At 48.2% G+C, this 23337-nt stretch overlaps 1 protein-coding gene, 1 long non-coding RNA gene and 11 other non-coding genes across 13 annotated transcripts; all 13 read left to right on the plus strand.

Annotated features, from left to right (window-relative positions):
• Positions 1-48: 48 nt before the first annotated feature.
• LOC115081338 (histone H2B 1.1-like) lies at positions 49-387 on the plus strand. Its single transcript, XM_029585821.1, has one exon. The coding sequence runs from the start codon at positions 91-93 to the stop codon at positions 364-366; it is 276 nt and encodes a 91-aa protein (XP_029441681.1). The 5' UTR covers positions 49-90; the 3' UTR covers positions 367-387.
• A 199-nt stretch (positions 388-586) lies between these two features.
• TRNAL-CAG lies at positions 587-669 on the plus strand. Its single transcript has one exon. It is a non-coding gene; the product is annotated as a tRNA-Leu (tRNA).
• A 2329-nt stretch (positions 670-2998) lies between these two features.
• Positions 2999-3084, plus strand: TRNAY-GUA. The gene is given in 2 exon segments: positions 2999-3035; positions 3049-3084. It is a non-coding gene; the product is annotated as a tRNA-Tyr (tRNA).
• A 144-nt stretch (positions 3085-3228) lies between these two features.
• On the plus strand, positions 3229-3311 carry TRNAL-CAG. Its single transcript has one exon. It is a non-coding gene; the product is annotated as a tRNA-Leu (tRNA).
• A 2329-nt stretch (positions 3312-5640) lies between these two features.
• On the plus strand, positions 5641-5726 carry TRNAY-GUA. Its single transcript is given in 2 exon segments — positions 5641-5677; positions 5691-5726. It is a non-coding gene; the product is annotated as a tRNA-Tyr (tRNA).
• Positions 5727-5870: 144 nt separating this feature from the next.
• Positions 5871-5953, plus strand: TRNAL-AAG. Its single transcript has one exon. It is a non-coding gene; the product is annotated as a tRNA-Leu (tRNA).
• An 860-nt stretch (positions 5954-6813) lies between these two features.
• On the plus strand, positions 6814-16213 carry LOC115081343. The gene is made up of 3 exons (XR_003853787.1): positions 6814-6965; positions 15684-15761; positions 15868-16213. It is a non-coding gene; the product is annotated as an uncharacterized LOC115081343 (long non-coding RNA).
• Positions 16214-17147: 934 nt separating this feature from the next.
• TRNAY-GUA lies at positions 17148-17233 on the plus strand. The gene is given in 2 exon segments: positions 17148-17184; positions 17198-17233. It is a non-coding gene; the product is annotated as a tRNA-Tyr (tRNA).
• Positions 17234-17377: 144 nt separating this feature from the next.
• TRNAL-CAG lies at positions 17378-17460 on the plus strand. The gene has a single exon. It is a non-coding gene; the product is annotated as a tRNA-Leu (tRNA).
• Positions 17461-20325: 2865 nt separating this feature from the next.
• TRNAY-GUA lies at positions 20326-20411 on the plus strand. Its single transcript is given in 2 exon segments — positions 20326-20362; positions 20376-20411. It is a non-coding gene; the product is annotated as a tRNA-Tyr (tRNA).
• A 144-nt stretch (positions 20412-20555) lies between these two features.
• Positions 20556-20638, plus strand: TRNAL-CAG. The gene has a single exon. It is a non-coding gene; the product is annotated as a tRNA-Leu (tRNA).
• A 1495-nt stretch (positions 20639-22133) lies between these two features.
• TRNAY-GUA lies at positions 22134-22219 on the plus strand. Its single transcript is given in 2 exon segments — positions 22134-22170; positions 22184-22219. It is a non-coding gene; the product is annotated as a tRNA-Tyr (tRNA).
• Positions 22220-22363: 144 nt separating this feature from the next.
• Positions 22364-22446, plus strand: TRNAL-CAG. The gene has a single exon. It is a non-coding gene; the product is annotated as a tRNA-Leu (tRNA).
• The last annotated feature ends 891 nt before the right edge of the window (positions 22447-23337 follow it).

Below are 23337 nucleotides of genomic sequence, written 5' to 3' on the forward strand. Positions count from 1 at the left end.
AGCAGGCTCTTTGCATTTGGGAGCCTATAAATACCGCTGCTGCCTGCCCTCCCGCACTCATTTCCTTCTCAGATAAACTAAGTCGCGAAAATGCCCGAGCCTGCTAAATCCGCCCCTGCTCCCAAGAAGGGCTCCAAGAAAGCCGTGAGCAAGACCCAGAAAAAGGACGGCAAGAAGAGAAAGAAAAGCAGGAGGGAGAGCTATTCCATCTACCTGTACAAAGTGCTGAAGCAGGTTCACCCAGACACGGGCATTTCTTCCAAGGCCATGAACATCATGAACTCCTTCGTGAACGACATGTTCGAGCGCATTTCTACGGAAGCCTCCCGCCTGGCTCATTACAACAAGCGCTCCACCATCACATAGCTCAGCTGGTAGACCGGAGGACTGTAGCGGAAGAGTAGAGATCCTTAGGTCGCTGGTTCAACTCCTGCTCGAAGGAACATTTTTCCAATCTTTGTTTTGCGATTATGTCACCCAATTTTATTTAATCTTGAATTTGCATTGCTAAAAAAGCAGAGATGAACAGATGATAGCTGAAACGTTATTGAGCATTTGGATCCACATAGAGGGTCTGCAGTCGCTTGTCAGGATGGCCGAGCGGTCCAAGGCGCTGTGTTCAGGTCACAGTCTCCACTGGAGGCGTGGGTTCGAATCCCACTTCTGACATTCTGTGTAGCTTTTAAACTGGATTTCCCTGTCCATGATGCACGGAATCCGTGTTGGAAATCATGGAGCAGCAATGAGAGGGCAGGATCACCTTGCTGTAGGCTGAAATAAATCAGTACGTTTGGCTTGGAAAATTGGTAAAATTATTGGGGAGAAGTAAACTATTGGCATATATTATTTAGTGCTTGTGCTTTTAGTAGGAAGCCAGATATTAAAGAGTCAATCAGTAAGCCAGCTAATAAGCAGAAGTAAGTGTGTTTTCATATTTTAAAAAAATATATATATAAAACGGTATCCACAAGCTAGAAATATGCTAGGGGCAGAGTACACCTAACTAAAAAGGTTGAAAAGTTCAGTTTCTTAACTTGGAAAGGTGTAAAGGTGGTGTGATTTGGTTTCTTTGGGTACCATTATTTGTTAATGAAGTCAGCAGTGAGTCACTCAGGCTGAATAAATGACGTGATAAGGATGTGTGATTGCTTTGTTTAGGAACCATCATTTCTTAATCAGAACAGCAGGGAGTCAGGCAGTGCAACTAACTGTAGTGTAAATTTCCAAAGGGATTGTTTTCCACTAAGTTACCTTAGAAGCAGGACACATAATGCCAGTGTTGTGGAAAGAAATTGTCAGTGGACCCTTGGGCCGGCCGAGTGGAGCGAGGGCTCCGAGAGTGGAGGAAGGCCGGGAGGCGGAGCACAGCGGGTGTTGAAGAGAAGTCTTCGCCCTGGAAACCCGAGACCTCCCCAGGAGGGGCCTGTAGAGGTCCGGGTCGCTGGGTCTTAGGAGAAGCGCTGAGGTCAGTGCTGGCAGTAAATGAGAGGAGTCGAGATGAAGTCCGAAGGTCGTGGCTGGCTGAAGACAAGAGGAGACGAGGTGTAGTCCGAAGGTGGTGGCTGGCTGAAGACAAGAGGAGGCGAGGTGAAGTCCGAAGGTCGTGGCTGGCTGAAGACAAGAGGAGTCAAGGTGAAGTCCGAAGTCGGGTCAGCAGAGGCGGAAGCAGGCAGGAAGCGAGGAGAAGGAACAGGAAAGACCGGAACTGGAGCGAGGGTCAGCAGGAACTGGAGCAGGATCAGCAGGAACTGGAGCAGGATCAGCAGGAGCAAGGATCACCAGGAACGCAACTAACACTCAGAGAGTGACCTCGTTGCAAGGCAAGGCTGAGGACACAGACGCCGACTTAAATAGTCTGCCGGCGTCTGACGTCAGAGAAGGGGCGGTTCAGCACTTCCGGGTGCTGGACCTACAAGTGCCGGCCCTTCGCGCGCGCGCGTTCCCCGGCGGGGGGAGGAGCCGCGTTCAGGCCCTGACGGCGTCTCCACGAGGGAGACGCCGCTGCCATGCGGCCAGGAAGGCCTTTCAGCGCGCGGTTCGCGGTGCGAACGGGGAGCCCGGAGACAAGGTAAGGACCCGGTCGCTAACTTAGCGACCGGGACCGCAACAGCCAGAGCAGAGCTCAGTAACCCACAATCCAGTGGCAGCTCTGAGAGGAGAGGATCACCTTGCCGGTGGCTGAAAGGAATCAGTAAGTTTTGATGCTTCCCCCAAGCAGTGAGATTTCCGACCATACTAAAACGCTCCCCCATGCTGTGTAGCAGGTCTCTTGTGTACACTGGTGACGGCTCTGAACGCTGATAACTCCCGCTAAGCGCCTTAGAAAGGTTTGCCGTTTAAGACCTACCTCCTGTATTTCTTTATCTCTTCAGTATGCGTTTTAGGCTTGGGGATTAAAATTTTCCCTTATTCTTCAGGATTAAATGTGGATAGTTTGTGCATCTGATTTTGGAAATAAAATCAGTCTCAACTGAGCATAACTCAAAAAGTGGTAGAGCAGAAGGCTCCAGTGATCAGAATGGAAGGCTAAGGGAAAGGATGGAAGGTGACCTAGTTTGATATGACTTTCAGCTGGAAATGGGGTTGTTCTAGCTTCATGTTATTGTTTCCGAATCTGATTGGTTGGGGCCGCTGGGTAGTTGGTTGGAATGTGACATGTCAGTTTTCCTTGGTGTTAGGTTGGCATAGAAATGGCTTGGTGTTTGGATGCTGCTTGTTGCACAGAAGTAGGCATTCATGTGAGTGGCAGCAGATGAGGAAGTCCTTGAAGGACTGTCGCCCGTTGTTTCTGAAGTGTTCATGGTGTTTCCATTGCGAGCTGGAAGTTGCTATCCATCGAGTTTAATTTTGGTGGTCTTGACAGCTTGTAAGTAGGCAAGAAGATCATAAGGGTGATTATGTCAGAGTTATAGGAAGCCAAAGTATAACGCTAGTATTTCTGTAGTGCAGAAAAGGATTCCTATCAGAAGGAATCATAAAGTGTGGTATGCTCATAGCTCCTTCGATAGCTCAGCTGGTAGAGCGGAGGACTGTAGCGGAAGAGTAGAGATCCTTAGGTCGCTGGTTCAACTCCTGCTCGAAGGAACATTTTTCCAATCTTTGTTTTGCGATTATGTCACCCAATTTTATTTAATCTTGAATTTGCATTGCTAAAAAAGCAGAGATGAACAGATGATAGCTGAAACGTTATTGAGCATTTGGATCCACATAGAGGGTTTGCAGTCGCTTGTCAGGATGGCCGAGCGGTCCAAGGCGCTGTGTTCAGGTCACAGTCTCCACTGGAGGCGTGGGTTTGAATCCCACTTCTGACATTCTGTGTAGCTTTTAAACTGGATTTCCCTGTCCATGATGCACCGAATCCGTGTTGGAAATCATGGAGCAGCAATGAGAGGGCAGGATCACCTTGCTGTAGGCTGAAATAAATCAGTACGTTTGGCTTGGAAAATTGGTAAAATTATTGGGGAGAAGTAAACTATTGGCATATATTATTTAGTGCTTGTGCTTTTAGTAGGAAGCCAGATATTAAAGAGTCAATCAGTAAGCCAGCTAATAAGCAGAAGTAAGTGTGTTTTCATATTTTAAAAAAATATATATATAAAACGGTATCCACAAGCTAGAAATATGCTAGGGGCAGAGTACACCTAACTAAAAAGGTTGAAAAGTTCAGTTTCTTAACTTGGAAAGGTGTAAAGGTGGTGTGATTTGGTTTCTTTGGGTACCATTATTTGTTAATGAAGTCAGCAGTGAGTCACTCAGGCTGAATAAATGACGTGATAAGGATGTGTGATTGCTTTGTTTAGGAACCATCATTTCTTAATCAGAACAGCAGGGAGTCAGGCAGTGCAACTAACTGTAGTGTAAATTTCCAAAGGGATTGTTTTCCACTAAGTTACCTTAGAAGCAGGACACATAATGCCAGTGTTGTGGAAAGAAATTGTCAGTGGACCCTTGGGCCGGCCGAGTGGAGCGAGGGCTCCGAGAGTGGAGGAAGGCCGGGAGGCGGAGCACAGCGGGTGTTGAAGAGAAGTCTTCGCCCTGGAAACCCGAGACCTCCCCAGGAGGGGCCTGTAGAGGTCCGGGTCGCTGGGTCTTAGGAGAAGCGCTGAGGTCAGTGCTGGCAGTAAACGAGAGGAGTCGAGATGAAGTCCGAAGGTCGTGGCTGGCTGAAGACAAGAGGAGACGAGGTGTAGTCCGAAGGTGGTGGCTGGCTGAAGACAAGAGGAGGCGAGGTGAAGTCCGAAGGTCGTGGCTGGCTGAAGACAAGAGGAGTCAAGGTGAAGTCCGAAGTCGGGTCAGCAGAGGCGGAAGCAGGCAGGAAGCGAGGAGAAGGAACAGGAAAGACCGGAACTGGAGCGAGGGTCAGCAGGAACTGGAGCAGGATCAGCAGGAACTGGAGCAGGATCAGCAGGAGCAAGGATCACCAGGAACGCAACTAACACTCAGAGAGTGACCTCGTTGCAAGGCAAGGCTGAGGACACAGACGCCGACTTAAATAGTCTGCCGGCGTCTGACGTCAGAGAAGGGGCGGTTCAGCACTTCCGGGTGCTGGACCTACAAGTGCCGGCCCTTCGCGCGCGCGCGTTCCCCGGCGGGTGGAGGAGCCGCGTTCAGGCCCTGACGGCGTCTCCACGAGGGAGACGCCGCTGCCATGCGGCCAGGAAGGCCTTTCAGCGCGCGGTTCGCGGTGCGAACGGGGAGCCCGGAGACAAGGTAAGGACCCGGTCGCTAACTTAGCGACCGGGACCGCAACAGCCAGAGCAGAGCTCAGTAACCCACAATCCAGTGGCAGCTCTGAGAGGAGAGGATCACCTTGCCGGTGGCTGAAAGGAATCAGTAAGTTTTGATGCTTCCCCCAAGCAGTGAGATTTCCGACCATACTAAAACGCTCCCCCATGCTGTGTAGCAGGTCTCTTGTGTACACTGGTGACGGCTCTGAACGCTGATAACTCCCGCTAAGCGCCTTAGAAAGGTTTGCCGTTTAAGACCTACCTCCTGTATTTCTTTATCTCTTCAGTATGCATTTTAGGCTTGGGGATTAAAATTTTCCCTTATTCTTCAGGATTAAATGTGGATAGTTTGTGCATCTGATTTTGGAAATAAAATCGGTCTCAACTGAGCATAACTCAAAAAGTGGTAGAGCAGAAGGCTCCAGTGATCAGAATGGAAGGCTAAGGGAAAGGATGGAAGGTGACCTAGTTTGATATGACTTTCAGCTGGAAATGGGGTTGTTCTAGCTTCATGTTATTGTTTCCGAATCTGATTGGTTGGGGCCGCTGGGTAGTTGGTTGGAATGTGACATGTCAGTTTTCCTTGGTGTTAGGTTGGCATAGAAATGGCTTGGTGTTTGGATGCTGCTTGTTGCACAGAAGTAGGCATTCATGTGAGTGGCAGCAGATGAGGAAGTCCTTGAAGGACTGTCGCCCTTTGTTTCTGAAGTGTTCATGGTGTTTCCATTGCGAGCTGGAAGTTGCTATCCATCGAGTTTAATTTTGGTGGTCTTGACAGCTTGTAAGTAGGCAAGAAGATCATAAGGGTGATTATGTCAGAGTTATAGGAAGCCAAAGTATAACGCTAGTATTTCTGTAGTGCAGAAAAGGATTCCTATCAGAAGGAATCATAAAGTGTGGTGTGCTCATAACTCCTTCGATAGCTCAGCTGGTAGAGCGGAGGACTGTAGCGGAAGAGTAGAGATCCTTAGGTCGCTGGTTCAACTCCTGCTCGAAGGAACATTTTTCCAATCTTTGTTTTGCGATTATGTCACCCAATTTTATTTAATCTTGAATTTGCATTGCTAAAAAAGCAGAGATGAACAGATGATAGCTGAAACGTTATTGAGCATTTGGATCCACATAGAAGGTCTGCAGTCACTTGTCAGGATGGCCGAGCGTTCCAAGGCGCTGTGTTAAGGTCACAGTCTCCACTGAAGGCGTGGGTTCGAATCCCACTTCTGACATTCTGTGTAGCTTTTAAACTGGATTTCCCTGTCCATGATGCACGGAATCCGTGTTGGAAATCATGGAGCAGCAATGAGAGGGCAGGATCACCTTGCTGTAGGCTGAAATAAATCAGTACGTTTGGCTTGGAAAATTGGTAAAATTATTGGGGAGAAGTAAACTATTGGCATATGTTATTTAGTGCTTGTGCTTTTAGTAGGAAGCCAGATATTAAAGAGTCAATCAGTAAGCCAGCTAATAAGCAGAAGTAAGTGTGTTTTCATATTTTAAAAAAATATATATATAAAACGGTATCCACAAGCTAGAAATATGCTAGGGGCAGAGTACACCTAACTAAAAAGGTTGAAAAGTTCAGTTTCTTAACTTGGAAAGGTGTAAAGGTGGTGTGATTTGGTTTCTTTGGGTACCATTATTTGTTAATGAAGTCAGCAGTGAGTCACTCAGGCTGAATAAATGACGTGATAAGGATGTGTGATTGCTTTGTTTAGGAACCATCATTTCTTAATCAGAACAGCAGGGAGTCAGGCAGTGCAACTAACTGTAGTGTAAATTTCCAAAGGGATTGTTTTCCACTAAGTTACCTTAGAAGCAGGACATATAATGCCAGAGCAGAGCTCAGTAACCAGTGTTGCCAACCTCGCTTATTTACCGCGAGATTGGGCTTCTTTTCCTAGTCATTCGCGTTTTTTTTTTCCGATTCGCGGGTTGCTTTTAATTGGGCTATTTTTTCTGCCAGTCGCGGTTTTTTGGGCTTGTTGGGCGGGACTTGTGCTCTGATGTTACAGTGATTGGCTGCTGCTGCTGCGATGAAGCCTGTCCATATCCGGCACACCCTATCCCTATATTGCGGCAGTAAGCCAATCAGAGCAGGATTCAAAGAGTGAGCTGCAAGCCTTGTTGATGGATACCTCGCGAACACATTTTTGTTGGCAGACCTGGAACGGGAAGGCCAGCAGCAGGGCATTGGAGGGCAACAGCAAAGGAATCTTCAGACTGTGCAGCTACAGCCAGGTATCAGGAGGGGAGGAATTAGTATCTTGGGAGGGGGGAATGAGAGTGTGGGGGGCCAGAGATGTGCTTGGAGGGGGGTGAGGAGAGGGGAATGAATGAGAGTGTGGGGGCCAGAGATGTGCTTGGAGGGGGGTGGGGAGAGGGGAATGAGTGAGAGTGTGGGGGCCAGAGATGTGCTGGGAGGGGGGTGGGGAGAGGGGAGTGAGGGGGGGGGGCAGGGATGTGCTCAGAGAGGGGAATGAGTGAGGGGGGGGGGCCAGGGATGTGCTCGGAGAGGGGAATGAGTGAGTGTGTGGGGGCCAGGGATGTGCTCGGAGGGGGGTGGGGCGAGGGGAATGAGTGAGTGTGTGGGGGGCCAGGGATGTGCCCGGAGAGGGGAATGAGTGAGTGTGTGGGGGGCCAGGGATGTGCCCGGAGAGGGGAATGAGTGAGTGTGTGTGGGGGGCCAGGGATGTGCCCGGAGAGGGGAATGAGTGAGTGTGTGGGGGGCCAGGGATGTGCTCGGAGAGGGGAATGAGTGAGTGTGTGGGGGGCCAGGGATGTGCTCGGAGAGGGGAATGAGTGAGTGTGTGGGGGGCCAGGGATGTGCTCGGAGGGGGGTGGGGCGAGGGGAATGAGTGAGTGTGTGGGGGGCCAGGGATGTGCTCGGAGAGGGGAATAAGTGTGAGGGGTTGGTATCTTTTATTTCCTAGCGTGTAGCATATGGTCTCAGGACCAATGGGTATAGTGTACTCCTGTTAGTAGTTGGAGACAGATCAGATTTCAATCTGACGTCAGCCCCTAGTACATATACCCCTGCAGGAAGTGCAGCTCCTCAGTATTTTCCATCTCCAAAGCAGTTAGGGACTATCTGCATGCTCTCTGAGCGTTAGAACCAAAATTCAAGGAAAAACCCAAATTTAAGAAGAAAAGTTTACCTGAAGACTAGCCCCGCTCTCCTGCGGTGATACCCTCGGGTCCCTCCCCCAGTTGAAATTCCTGAGGTGATTTCCGTGGTCCCTCAGAGGTGAGCCTCGGTCCGGTGGCCAAATCTCAGCAGGGACTTAGCCCCTGATTTCGGGCACGGTTGAGAGGCAGCGGGTGCATTCTTCGAGCGCGGCGATGAAGGTATTTGCCCTCTCCCCCCGCAGCTGGAGACCGCCCGGGACGAAACCGGGAAGCGCTGAAGACAAGGTAAGGTAGAAATCTTCTATGTAAACAGTCTCCGAGGATCGAAGAGGAGCACAGGCTGCTGATCGGAGCCAGTGCCGCTGGGTTGATCCACCCTAGCAGGGCTAGGCCCCGGCTGTTCCTGAGGGTCTACCCACGTGGAGACCCTCCGAGGAGGTCGCCATCTTGACCCGCCTCGCCGTTCAACTCGAGCGCACAAGTCCCTTGTGCGCATAAACTTAGGCACACATAATACCTCACGAGCATAAGTTGCGCGCACGGAACAAGGCGCATATCTGCGGCTAGGCGCACATCTCAGCGCATATCTGAGGCGCACTGGAGCGCACAAGAGCTCACGCGGCCACAGTCATGGCAGCTCCAGAGTCGGGCATAAAAGCGCAAGGCCTCTGCCAAGCATGCCACGTCAGAGCCGCACAGAGCGAGGAGGCCGACGCCCTGTCCGTACATTGGAGGAGGCCCTGGGAGATCCAGGCCAGGGCCATTCCAGCCAGGGCCCAATGCTAGCTCTTCAGGGGGCACCCCGGACCTAGCAGGCCCCAGGGAGTCCACCCCGCACTCGGGGACTCCCAGAGAACCAGCGCCCCTCAACTTAGACCCAGCTTCGATATCGTGGGTGGAGCTGTTCAAGGGGATTCACGCCTTTGTCAGGATGCAAACTGAACCCCGGGAGGTCCAGCCACAGGCGCCTCCGGAGGACCCTCATGCCCCAGGACCCTCTAGGCCTAGGCACAGGTCCACACCGTCCAGAAGTTCCGCCTACGAGGACACAGACCACTCTGAAGAGGAAATTGAGCCCCTGGAAGAAGGGGAACTCCCCCCGGGGACAGAGCCACACCGAACCATGAGACGCTTCTTCACAAAGGATGAGCTCCCGGACCTAGTATCCCAATGTCTAACGGAACTCGCTATCCCGGGCCAAGGGCCCTCATGGAACCTAGAATGAACCCCCTGCTGGAGGGCCTTCGTCAGATGTCTCGCTATTTTCCTCTCTTACAGGCGGCACAACAGCTAATTGACCTAGAGTGGAATGCTCCAGAGTCCTCATTCAAAGGGGGTCGAGCATTGTCGGCCATGTATCCCCTGGACCCAGCGACCAAAGAACTCCTGGTGTGCCCTAGCGTGGACGCCATGGTCTGCACGGTCGCTAAGCGCACTACCATCCCAGTGGAGGGAGGAGCGGCGCTCAAGGACGCTCATGACCGGCGCCTAGAAGCCTTGCTAACGCAGTCATTCGAGGTTGCAGCTCTGTCCCTTCAGATTGCGGCCTGCTGCACCGTGGTGACGCGTGCCTGCCTATCTCAAGCCAGGAACAGCACCCCGGGAGAGGACATGGAATCAACTTTGTCCTTTCTCACCGACGCGGCTTCCGATCTAGTGCGTACAACAGCCAGAGGAGTCTCGTCCACTGTGGCAGCCAGAAGACAGCTCTGGCTCCGAAATTGGTCGGCAGACACCTCTTCCAAGACGAGTCTATCAAAGATGCCCTTCAAAGGATCCCTCCTCTTCGGCAGCAAACTAGAGAAACTGGCCAACAAATGGGGTGACTCCCCATTACCGCGCCTGCCGGAAGACAAGACGAAGAGAAACAGGCGTCCCTTCCACAGATCCGCCAGAGGCAGAAGCTCACAGCGCTTCAACCCTTTCAAAAGCAACTATCGAGCACCCCACCCTACGAGCAGGAGCCAGTCCTTTCGGAACAAGCACACCAAGAGAGGAACCAGTGCGGGTGCAGGCTCCGGCCGCACCCCACAATGAGAATCAGCCGACCCATCCAAGGGAAGATGCTATAGGGGCAGACTAGCCTTATTCTACCGCATATGGGTCGAGATAACTACGGACAAATGGGTCCTGGCCATCATCCGGGAGGGGTACTACCTGGACTTCATTCGAACTTCCCCCGACAAATTCGTGGAATCTCCCTGCCACGACCCCCTCAAGAGGGCGGCAGTGGAAGCTACACTGAACAGGCTTCTGACCCTCGAGGCCATAACCCCAGTGCCTATACGGGAAATGAATACTGGACATTACTCCATTTACTTCATCGTACCCAAGAAAGAGGGCATATTCAGGCCCATCCTGGACCTCAAGTCTGTCAACCGCCACCTAAGGGTTCCCCGCTTCCGCATGGAAACCTTACGATCCGTCATACGGGCAATACAACCAGGAGAGTTCCTCACATCCCTGGATCTGTCGGAGGCCTACTTACACATCCCAATGCATCAGGAACACCAGCGCTTCCTACACTTCAAGGTCCTGAATCGTCACTATCAGTTCCGGGCACTACCCTTCGGGTTAGCCACAGCACCCCGGACGTTCACCAAGGTAATAGTAATAGAGGCGGCAACACTCAGGAAGGAAGGAATCCTCGTTCATCCCTACCTGGATAATTGGCTGATCAGGGCGAAGTCACCGGAGGAAAGCCACCAAGCAACCAGCAGAGTCATAGCACTACTGGAAAGCCTAGGATGGGTAGTCAACATAAACAAAAGCTCCCTACAGCCCGCACAGTCGCTGGAATACCTAGGCGTCCAATTTGACACCAAGGAAGACAAGGTCAGCCTGACCCCCGCGAGGAGGTCAAAGCTGCGGGGCCGGCTTCAGACCTTGCTGAGCGTTCCTCGTCCCACAGCATGGGATTACCTGCAAGTCCTCGGACTGATGGCGTCCACGCTGGAAGTAGTGCCATGGGCGCGAGCACAAATGAGACCTCTACAGCGCTCACTTCTAACGCGGTGGAGTCCACGGTCCCAGAACTACACCGTACGCCTTCCACTCCCGGGCAGCGTCTGGACCCAGCTACGGTGGTGGCTGCAGAACAGCCACCTGAGCCGGGGATCAAGCCTATCCTCCCCAACCTGGACCCTGCTCACCACAGATGCCAGCCTACACGGATGGGGAGCACACTGCGAATAGCTGACCACCCAAGGGCAGTGGAACGCAGAAGAGGCGGGATGGAACATCAACCACCTAGAAGCGCGGGCAGCCAGATTAGCCTGTCTGCGGTTTGCCCACAGACTTCGAGGCAAAGCGGTCTGACTGATGTCGGACGACGCCACGACGGTGGCCTACATCAACCGACAGGGCGGAACCAGAAGCCAACAGGTGTCCCTAGAAATGGACCTCCTGATGGCGTGGGTGGAAGCAAATCTTCAGGAGATCTCGGCCGTCCACATTGCCGGGAAAGACAACATCGCGGCAGACTTCCTCAGCAGAGAAAGATTAAACCCAGGAGAATGGAAACTGTCATCCACAGCCTTCCAAATGATAGTGAATCGGTGGGGGATCCCAAACATGGACCTTCTGGCAAGCAGATCCAACGCTCAAGTACCCAGATACTTCAGCTGCAGACGGGACCCGCAGTCCCAGGGGATCGATGCCCTGGCCTCCGGGGACCCTTCTATACGCCTTCCCGCCGTGGCCCTTGCTGGGCGCAATCATTCACAAGATACAGCGACACAGGGGACTAGTTCTCCTGGTGGCCCCGGTTTGGCCAAGAAGACCTGGTACGCAGACATGAGAAGACTGCTGGCAGGGAACCCACTACCCCTGCCGCCGCACAGAGACCTGCTCCAACAAGGCCCGATCCTTCACGAGGACCCGACTCAATTCTCGCTTACGGTCTGGCCATTGAGAGGGCTCGACTGAGGAAGAGCGGATACTCGGAGGCAGTAATAGATACTCTCCTCCGAGCACGCAAGTTCTCCACATCTCTAACGTACATAAGGATTTGGAGAGTCTTCAAGGCCTGGTGCGAAGACCACAACATCAAGCCACGCCCCTCCAGAGTTCCCGTGATCCTGGAATTCTTACAGAATGGGCTACAGCAGTGTCTGTCCCTCAATTCCATCAAGGTACAGATAGCAGCATTGTCATGCTATGGCTCCAGGAGCGAGGGCAACAGCATAGCCTCGTACCCGGATGTATCACGCTTCCTGAAAGGAGTCAAACACATTCGCCCACCTCTAAGATGGACGGTACCTCTGTGGAACCTCAACCTCGTCTTGGAGTTCCTAGCGGGATCCGCCTTCAGACCCCTCCGAGGCCTATCTCTCCGTCTGTTAACCTTAAAGACAGTGTTCTTGCTGGCCGTGTGTTCGGCCCGCTGCATCTCGGAGCTACAAGCACTGTCCTGCCGTGAACCGTTCTTCAGATTCACCCCGGGGTTCATCCAACTACGCACAGTTCCCTCCTTCCTCCCTAAAGTGGTCTCACACTTCCACCTCAATCAAACCATCGCACTACCAACGATGAACGGCATGAAGAACTCGGGAAAAGACCGTAGCCTACGTCACCTCGACATCGGCAGACTCCTAGCCAGATATTTGGAAAGGTCGGAACTGGTACGAAAGACAGACCACCTTTTTGTCCTTCACAGCGGAAAGAGGCAAGGGGAAGCGGCCTTGCGGACAACCATTGCCCGCTGGATCAAAGAAGTCATTAAGGCGGCCTATGTAGAAGCAGGAAAACCACCACCTCTACAAGTCAAGGCCCATTCAACCAGAACCTAGGCGGTGTCCTGGGCAGAGACTAGAATGCTGTCACCTGCGGACATCTGCAGAGCGGCAACGTGGTCCTCTATCCACACTTTCTCCAGATTCTACCGTCTGGACGTACAGGCTCAGGAGGACACGGCATTTGCAAGGACAATTCTAAGTGGACCCCGGGCAGCCTCCCACCCGATTCGGGAGTAGTTTTTATACATCCCATTGGTCCTGAGTCCATCTGCTACACGCTAGGAAATGGAGAAATTACTTACCTGATAATTTCGTTTTCCTTAGTGTAGACAGATGGACTCAGCATCCCACCCTGGGCTGCCCTGAGGCACTGTGCCAATGAGTTACGGGTAAGCCATGTCTTTATTTACCTAAGACGTCCACCCTGCCCGGTGTCGACGCTTTCCGGTTGAGTACACTGGCGGTCTCCAGCTATAGTCAACCAATCAGTTCAAGTTAATCAAGTTTAATCGAGTTTAAACGTTCTAACAAGTTAGTTAAGTTTAACCATAATATGAAGTTAATCAGTCAGTCAGTCAGTCACATATATATCCACAATGCTTTTCAAGGAAGAATACTGAGGAGCTGCACTTCCTGCAGGGGTATGTGTACTAGGGCAGTGATGGCTAACCTATGACATGCGTGTCAGAGGTGACACCGAGATTTTTTGCTGACACACGCAGCCTTTCGTGGACTATCGGGAATTTTTTTTTAATCGGCTGCGCCGAGCCTTTAAAACTAGTTTTTTAGTAATGCCCCCGGGCGCAGCGACAGGCAGATAGGCAGGGCCACGGCCCGAAGAAAAAGATCACGTTTAAACGCGCTGATGTTCCTCCTCCTTCCTGCCTGTGCAGCCCCGGAACTAAACGTTGCCGGAGCCACGTGGGCTGGAAGGAGGTGAAGCATCGGCGTGTGCAGAAGAGGAGCAGCACTTGCGTTTACGGGCAGCCGCGAATCCCAAGTCGCAGCGGCCCGAGAAGAGGAAGAGGCCTGGTAGCAGGGCTGCTGCAGAGCCCATCCTGTGACTACCCGCGAAGAGGAGTCCCAGAGGTGAGAGAGAGGCTGAGGGTCTGTAGAGGGTGTGCGTGTATGAGATGAGTTGAGAGATTGTGTGTGAGAGTGAGGACTTGAATGTTTGCAGAGACAGGATGTGGGAGTGAGAGAGAGCCTGTGTGTGTGAGTCAGACAGCATGTGCCAGTGAGAGACTGTGTGTATGAATGATTGTATGAGAGAGAGCATGTGCCAGTGAGAGCCTGTGTGTGTGTATGAGAGAGAGAAGAGCATGTGAGAATGAGAACCTGTGTGTTTGAGGGAAGAAGATGGAGAGAAAAGAAACAGAAAAAAAGACAATATAAAAGGAATTGGCAAAAAAAAATAAGAAAGGAAAGGTGGGGGGAAAAAAAGCCTGTGACCAACCAATTAGAAAATGAAGATCAGACAGCAAAGGTAAAAAAACAAAATAAATTACTTTTTAGTGATTGGCACATGTAATCTTTGGGAATGTGCAAGAATAGCACTTTCTCTATGCGGATCTCACAATGTACGAGATCAGCATGGAGGAAGTGGAAACCCAGGGGGCCTGCACAGAGGAGGCAGCAGAATGGGCATCAGTGTCAGTAGCAGCAATCAGCACCTCCCCAATAGCCATGCGGCAGCAGTGACAGTGGCAGCAGAGGAATGAGAGAGGTTCTGAGGTTGCTGGCAAAAGAGAGGGGGGTCTGCCTTTAGTGTGTGCATGTGAATGAATGGGACTCTGCATGGGGGTGTATGTGTGTGTGAATGCATGGGTGCCTGCATGAGAATGAATTGGTGCCTGCCTGGAGGATGGAGCGGGAGTGGTGTGAGAGTGACTGGGAGCCTGCCTGGGGTTGAGGGAGCCAGTGAGTGTGAGATCATGAGTGTGTATGAGAAAATCCAGGGGAGTGAGAGTTTGGTGGAGGGGGAGAGAGTGTTTTAATTGAAGATTTAGCCAATGAAATTCAGCAGAAAAAAGTCACTAAGCAGGTAAGGCAAATAATTATTTGTTTTTGCTTTATTAATAAATACAGAACATATATTAAAATTATAACTTTGTTATTAATATTAGAACATAAGAACATAAGAAAATGCCATACTGGGTCAGAACAAGGGTCCATCAAGCCCAGCATCCTGTTTCCAACAGTGGCCAATCCAGGCCATAAGAACCTGGCAAGTACCCAAAAACTAAGTCTATTCCTTGTAACCATTGCTAATGGCAGTGGCTATTCTCTAAGTGAACTTAATAGCAGGTAATGGACTTCTCCTCCAAGAACTTATCCAATCCTTTTTTAAACACAGCTATACTAACTGCACTAACCACATTCTCTGGCAACAAATTCCAGAGTTTAATTGTGCGTTGGGTAAAAAAGAACTTTCTCCGATTAGTTTTAAATGTGCCCCATGCTAACTTGATGGAGTGCCCCCTAGTCTTTCTACTATCCGAAAGAGTAAATAATCGATTCACATCTACCCGTTCTAGACCTCTCATGATTTTAACACCTCTATCATATCCCCCCTCAGTCGTCTCTTCTCCAAGCTGAAAAGTCCTAACCTCTTTAGTCTTTCCTCATAGGGGAGTTGTTCCATTCCCCTTATCATTTTGGTAGCCCTTCTCTGTACCTTCTCCATCGCAATTATATCTTTTTTGAGATGCGGCAACCAGAATTGTACACAGTATTCAAGGTGCGGTCTCACCATGGAGTGATACAGAGGCATTATGACATTTTCCGTTTTATTAGAGCTACAAATATCACAAAATTATGGATTTTTCTAGAAGTGACACACCACCCGAGTTATGCTCTGTCTTTTTATGAATTTTGACACAGAGCACAAAAGGTTAGCCATCACTGTACTAGGGGCTGACGTCAGATTGAAATCTGATCCGTCTCCACCTGCTATCAGGAGTACACTATACCCATTGGTCCTGAGTCCATCTGTCTACACTAAGGAAAACGAAATTATCAGGTAAGTAATTTCTCCAGTTTGTTCTACTCCACTTGATTTCATCTATTTTTTTTTCTCATTTCTTCCCTGTAGCTGATCACCTTTTATAAAAAAAAAAACAAAACCCTTATTTTGACAAAAAGAAAGCTTGTCCATACCTGCTGACTACAGGTAAAAAAAGTGTGACATGGAAACTTGTAATGCTATTTTTCTACACCACTTTTGCTTTCCTCTAATTCTGCCTTTTTTTTTTCTCTTTCGTTTCTTCTCCCTGCAGAAGATCATCTCTGTAAGAAAGCCAGTCTATACCTACTGTTTCCGTCCTTGGCTGCTACACTACTAGATGGTTTTGATCTACTATGGCTACAGTAAAGAACTGGGCTAAATACAGTAAAGTACTGCAAAGCATGGGAAGAGGAACGTGAACTAAAAGCATGGATTCAGCCTGATTTCAGCAATGAGAATAAGGCTACGTGCAAATTTTGCAAGTGTGACATTCGTGCACATCATGCAGACCTTCTGCAACATGCTAAAACAGAGAAACATGCAAAAAGCTAAGCTCCTTTGTCATCTATGCGACTCACAGACATTGGTGTTTCAATTTCACGTGTTTTGGGCTTTTTTTGGGCTTGTTTTTTTGGAAAAAAGTGCTTGTTCTTTCATGAAAACCTGGCAACCCTGTCAGTAACCCACAATCCAGTGGCAGCTCTGAGAGGAGAGGATCACCTTGCCGGTGGCTGAAAGGAATCAGTAAGTTTTGATGCTTCCCCCAAGCAGTGAGATTTCCGACCATACTAAAACGCTCCCCCATGCTGTGTAGCAGGTCTCTTGTGTACACTGGTGACGGCTCTGAACGCTGATAACTCCCGCTAAGCGCCTTAGAAAGGTTTGCCGTTTAAGACCTACCTCCTGTATTTCTTTATCTCTTCAGTATGCGTTTTAGGCTTGGGGATTAAAATTTTCCCTTATTCTTCAGGATTAAATGTGGATAGTTTGTGCATCTGATTTTGGAAATAAAATCGGTCTCAGCTGAGCATAACTCAAAAAGTGGTAGAGCAGAAGGCTCCAGTGATCAGAATGGAAGGCTAGGGGAAAGGATGGAAGGTGACCTAGTTTGATATGACTTTCAGCTGGAAATGGGGTTGTTCTAGCTTCATGTTATTGTTTCCGAATCTGATTGGTTGGGGCCGCTGGGTAGTTGGTTGGAATGTGACATGTCAGTTTTCCTTGGTGTTAGGTTGGCATAGAAATGGCTTGGTGTTTGGATGCTGCTTGTTGCACAGAAGTAGGCATTCATGTGAGTGGCAGCAGATGAGGAAGTCCTTGAAGGACTGTCGCCCTTTGTTTCTGAAGTGTGCATGGTGTTTCCATTGCGAGCTGGAAGTTGCTATCCATCGAGTTTAATTTTGGTGGTCTTGACAGCTTGTAAGTAGGCAAGAAGATCATAAGGGTGATTATGTCAGAGTTATAGGAAGCCAAAGTATAACGCTAGTATTTCTGTAGTGCAGAAAAGGATTCCTATCAGAAGGAATCATAAAGTGTGGTGTGCTCATAGCTCCTTCGATAGCTCAGCTGGTAGAGCGGAGGACTGTAGCGGAAGAGTAGAGATCCTTAGGCCGCTGGTTCATTTCCTGCTCGAAGGAACATTTTTCCAATCTTTGTTTTGCGATTATGTCACCCAATTTTATTTAATCTTGAATTTGCATTGCTAAAAAAGCAGAGATGAACAGATGATAGCTGAAACGTTATTGAGCATTTGGATCCACATAGAGGGTCTGCAGTCGCTTGTCAGGATGGCCGAGCGGTCCAAGGCGCTGTGTTCAGGTCACAGTCTCCACTGGAGGCGTGGGTTCGAATCCCACTTCTGACATTCTGTGTAGCTTTTAAACTGGATTTCCCTGTCCATGATGCACGGAATCCGTGTTGGAAATCATGGAGCAGCAATGAGAGGGCAGGATCACCTTGCTGTAGGCTGAAATGAATCAGTACGTTTGGCTTGGAAAATTGGTAAAATTATTGGGGAGAAGTAAACTATTGGCATATATTATTTAGTGCTTGTGCTTTTAATAGGAAGCCAGATATTAAAGATTCAATCAGTAAGCCAGCTAATAAGCAGAAGTAAGTGTGTTTTCGTATTTTAAAAAAAAATATATATATATAAAACGGTATCCACAAGCTAGAAATATGCTAGGAGCAGAGTACACCTAACTAAAAAGGTTGAAAAGTTCAGTTTCTTAACTTGGAAAGGTGTAAAGGTGGTGTGATTTGGTTTCTTTGGGTACCATTATTTGTTAATGAAGTCAGCAGTGAGTCACTCAGGCTGAATAAATGACGTGATAAGGATGTGTGATTGCTTTGTTTAGGAACCATCATTTCTTAATCAGAACAGCAGGGAGTCAGGCAGTGCAACTAACTGTAGGGTAAATTTCCAAAGGGATTGTTTTCCACTAAGTTACCTTAGAAGCAGGACATATAATGCCAGAGCAGAGCTCAGTAACCCACAATCCAGTGGCAGCTCTGAGAGGAGAGGATCACCTTGCCGGTGGCTGAAAGGAATCAGTAAGTTTTGATGCTTCCCCCAAGCAGTGAGATTTCCGACCATACTAAAACGCTCCCCAATGCTGTGTAGCAGGTCTCTTGTGTACACTGGTGACGGCTCTGAACGCTGATAACTCCCGCTAAGCGCCTTAGAAAGGTTTGCCGTTTAAGACCTACCTCCTGTATTTCTTTATCTCTTCAGTATGCGTTTTAGGCTTGGGGATTAAAATGTTCCCTTATTCTTCAGGATTAAATGTGGATAGTTTGTGCATCTGATTTTGGAAATAAAATCGGTCTCAACTGAGCATAACTCAAAAAGTGGTAGAGCAGAAGGCTCCAGTGATCAGAATGGAAGGCTAGGGGAAAGGATGGAAGGTGACCTAGTTTGATATGACTTTCAGCTGGAAATGGGGTTGTTCTAGCTTCATGTTATTGTTTCCGAATCTGATTGGTTGGGGCCGCTGGGTAGTTGGTTGGAATGTGACATGTCAGTTTTCCTTGGTGTTAGGTTGGCATAGAAATGGCTTGGTGTTTGGATGCTGCTTGTTGCACCGAAGTAGGCATTCATGTGAGTGGCAGCAGATGAGGAAGTCCTTGAAGGACTGTCGCCCGTTGTTTCTGAAGTGTTCATGGTGTTTCCATTGCGAGCTGGAAGTTGCTATCCATCGAGTTTAATTTTGGTGGTCTTGACAGCTTGTAAGTAGGCAAGAAGATCATAAGGGTGATTATGTCAGAGTTATAGGAAGCCAAAGCATAACGCTAGTATTTCTGTAGTGCACATCCACATAGAGGGTCTGCAGCAAGGTGATCTGCAGGATCACCTTGCTGTAGGCTGAAATGAATCAGTACGTTTGGCTTGGAAAATTGGTAAAATTATTGGGGAGAAGTAAACTATTGGCATATATTATTTACTGCTTGTGCTTTTAATAGGAAGCCAGATATTAAAGATTCAATCAGTAAGCCAGCTAATAAGCAGAAGTAAGTGTGTTTTCGTATTTTAAAAAAAAAATATATATATATAAAACGGTATCCACAAGCTAGAAATATGCTAGGAGCAGAGTACACCTAACTAAAAAGGTTGAAAAGGTGGTGTTATTTGGTTTCTTTGGGTACCATTATTTGTTAATGAAGTCAGCAGTGAGTCACTCAGGCTGAATAAATGACGTGATAAGGATGTGTGATTGCTTTGTTTAGGAACCATCATTTCTTAATCAGAACAGCAGGGAGTCAGGCAGTGCAACTAACTGTAGGGTAAATTTCCAAAGGGATTGTTTTCCACTAAGTTACCTTAGAAGCAGGACATATAATGCCAGAGCAGAGCTCAGTAACCCACAATCCAGTGGCAGCTCTGAGAGGAGAGGATCACCTTGCCGGTGGCTGAAAGGAATCAGTAAGTTTTGATGCTTCCCCCAAGCAGTGAGATTTCCGACCATACTAAAACGCTCCCCCATGCTGTGTAGCAGGTCTCTTGTGTACACTGGTGACGGCTCTGAACGCTGATAACTCCCGCTAAGCGCCTTAGAAAGGTTTGCCGTTTAAGACCTACCTCCTGTATTTCTTTATCTCTTCAGGATGCGTTTTAGGCTTGGGGATTAAAATGTTCCCTTATTCTTCAGGATTAAATGTGGATAGTTTGTGCATCTGATTTTGGTAATAAAATCGGTCTCAACTGAGCATAACTCAAAAAGTGGTAGAGCAGAAGGCTCCAGTGATCAGAATGGAAGGCTAGGGGAAAGGATGGAAGGTGACCTAGTTTGATATGACTTTCAGCTGGAAATGGGGTTGTTCTAGCTTCATGTTATTGTTTCCGAATCTGATTGGTTGGGGCCGCTGGGTAGTTGGTTGGAATGTGACATGTCAGTTTTCCTTGGTGTTAGGTTGGCATAGAAATGGCTTGGTGTTTGGATGCTGCTTGTTGCACCGAAGTAGGCATTCATGTGAGTGGCAGCAGATGAGGAAGTCCTTGAAGGACTGTCGCCCTTTGTTTCTGAAGTGTTCATGGTGTTTCCATTGCGAGCTGGAAGTTGCTATCCATCGAGTTTAATTTTGGTGGTCTTGACAGCTTGTAAGTAGGCAAGAAGATCATAAGGGTGATTATGTCAGAGTTATAGGAAGCCAAAGTATAACGCTAGTATTTCTGTAGTGCAGAAAAGGATTCCTATCAGAAGGAATCATAAAGTATGGTGTGCTCATAGCTCCTTCGATAGCTCAGCTGGTAGAGCGGAGGACTGTAGCGGAAGAGTAGAGATCCTTAGGTCGCTGGTTCAACTCCTGCTCGAAGGAACATTTTTCCAATCTTTGTTTTGCGATTATGTCACCCAATTTTATTTAATCTTGAATTTGCATTGCTAAAAAAGCAGAGATGAACAGATGATAGCTGAAACGTTATTGAGCATTTGGATCCACATAGAGGGTCTGCAGTCGCTTGTCAGGATGGCCGAGCGGACAAAGGCGCTGTGTTCAGGTCACAGTCTCCACTGGAGGCGTGGGTTCGAATCCCACTTCTGACATTCTGTGTAGCTTTTAAACAGGATTTCCCTGTCCATGATGCACGGAATCGGTGTTGGAAATCATGGAGCAGCAATGAGAGGGCAGGATCACCTTGCTGTAGGCTGAAATGAATCAGTACGTTTGGCTTGGAAAATTGGTAAAATTATTGGGGAGAAGTAAACTATTGGCATATATTATTTAGTGCTTGTGCTTTTAATAGGAAGCCAGATATTAAAGATTCAATCAGTAAGCCAGCTAATAAGCAGAAGTAAGTGTGTTTTCGTATTTTAAAAAAAATATATATATATAAAACGGTATCCACAAGCTAGAAATATGCTAGGAGCAGAGTACACCTAACTAAAAAGGTTGAAAAGTTCAGTTTCTTAACTTGGAAAGGTGTAAAGGTGGTGTGATTTGGTTTCTTTGGGTACCATTATTTGTTAATGAAGTCAGCAGTGAGTCACTCAGGCTGAATAAATGACGTGATAAGGATGTGTGATTGCTTTGTTTAGGAACCATCATTTCTTAATCAGAACAGCAGGGAGTCAGGCAGTGCAACTAACTGTAGGGTAAATTTCCAAAGGGATTGTTTTCCACTAAGTTACCTTAGAAGCAGGACATATAATGCCAGAGCAGAGCTCAGTAACCCACAATCCAGTGGCAGCTCTGAGAGGAGAGGATCACCTTGCCGGTGGCTGAAAGGAATCAGTAAGTTTTGATGCTTCCCCCAAGCAGTGAGATTTCCGACCATACTAAAACGCTCCCCCATGCTGTGTAGCAGGTCTCTTGTGTACACTGGTGACGGCTCTGAACGCTGATAACTCCCGCTAAGCGCCTTAGAAAGGTTTGCCGTTTAAGACCTACCTCCTGTATTTCTTTATCTCTTCAGTATGCGTTTTAGGCTTGGGGATTAAAATGTTCCCTTATTCTTCAGGATTAAATGTGGATAGTTTGTGCATCTGATTTTGGAAATAAAATCGGTCTCAACTGAGCATAACTCAAAAAGTGGTAGAGCAGAAGGCTCCAGTGATCAGAATGGAAGGCTAGGGGAAAGGATGGAAGGTGACCTAGTTTGATATGACTTTCAGCTGGAAATGGGGTTGTTCTAGCTTCATGTTATTGTTTCCGAATCTGATTGGTTGGGGCCGCTGGGTAGTTGGTTGGAATGTGACATGTCAGTTTTCCTTGGTGTTAGGTTGGCATAGAAATGGCTTGGTGTTTGGATGCTGCTTGTTGCACAGAAGTAGGCATTCATGTGAGTGGCAGCAGATGAGGAAGTCCTTGAAGGACTGTCGCCCTTTGTTTCTGAAGTGTTCATGGTGTTTCCATTGCGAGCTGGAAGTTGCTATCCATCGAGTTTAATTTTGGTGGTCTTGACAGCTTGTAAGTAGGCAAGAAGATCATAAGGGTGATTATGTCAGAGTTATAGGAAGCCAAAGTATAACGCTAGTATTTCTGTAGTGCAGAAAAGGATTCCTATCAGAAGGAATCATAAAGTGTGGTGTGCTCATAGCTCCTTCGATAGCTCAGCTGGTAGAGCGGAGGACTGTAGCGGAAGAGTAGAGATCCTTAGGTCGCTGGTTCAACTCCTGCTCGAAGGAACATTTTTCCAATCTTTGTTTTGCGATTATGTCACCCAATTTTATTTAATCTTGAATTTGCATTGCTAAAAAAGCAGAGATGAACAGATGATAGCTGAAACGTTATTGAGCATTTGGATCCACATAGAGGGTCTGCAGTCGCTTGTCAGGATGGCCGAGCGGTCCAAGGCGCTGTGTTCAGGTCACAGTCTCCACTGGAGGCGTGGGTTCGAATCCCACTTCTGACATTCTGTGTAGCTTTTAAACATGGATTTCCCTGTCCATGATGCACGGAATCCGTGTTGGAAATCATGGAGCAGCAATGAGAGGGGAGGATCACTTGCTGTTGGCTGAAATGAATCAGTACTTTTGGCTTGGAAAATTGGTAAAATTATTAGGGAGAAGTAAACTATTGGCATATATTATTTAGTGCTTGTGCTTTTAATAGGAAGCCAGATATTAAAGAGTCAATCAGTAAGCCAGCTAATAAGCAGAAGTAAGTGTGTTTTCATATTTTAAAAAAAAATATATATATAAAACGGTATCCACAAGCTAGAAATATGCTAGGGGCAGAGTACACCTAACTAAAAAGGTTGAAAAGTTCAGTTTCTTAACTTGGAAAGGTGTAAAGGTGGTGTGATTTGGTTTCTTTGGGTACCATTATTTGTTAATGAAGTCAGCAGTGAGTCACTCAGGCTGAATAAATGACGTGATAAGGATGTGTGATTGCTTTGTTTAGGAACCATCATTTCTTAATCAGAACAGCAGGGAGTCAGGCAGTGCAACTAACTGTAGGGTAAATTTCCAAAGGGATTGTTTTCCACTAAGTTACCTTAGAAGCAGGACATATAATGCCAGAGCAGAGCTCAGTAACCCACAATCCAGTGGCAGCTCTGAGAGGAGAGGATCACCTTGCCGGTGGCTGAAAGGAATCAGTAAGTTTTGATGCTTCCCCCAAGCAGTGAGATTTCCGACCATACTAAAACGCTCCCCCATGCTGTGTAGCAGGTCTCTTGTGTACACTGGTGACGGCTCTGAACGCTGATAACTCCCGCTAAGCGCCTTAGAAAGGTTTGCCGTTTAAGACCTACCTCCTGTATTTCTTTATCTCTTCAGTATGCGTTTTAGGCTTGGGGATT

This window comes from Rhinatrema bivittatum, unplaced genomic scaffold, assembly GCF_901001135.1.
Source record: "Rhinatrema bivittatum unplaced genomic scaffold, aRhiBiv1.1, whole genome shotgun sequence".
NCBI lineage: Eukaryota > Metazoa > Chordata > Amphibia > Gymnophiona > Rhinatrematidae > Rhinatrema > Rhinatrema bivittatum.

Excerpts from the sequence above, each read along its gene's own strand:
- LOC115081338 (XM_029585821.1), top strand. The coding sequence starts at position 91 with ATGCCCGAGCCTGCTAAATCCGCCCCTGCTCCCAAGAAGGGCTCCAAG.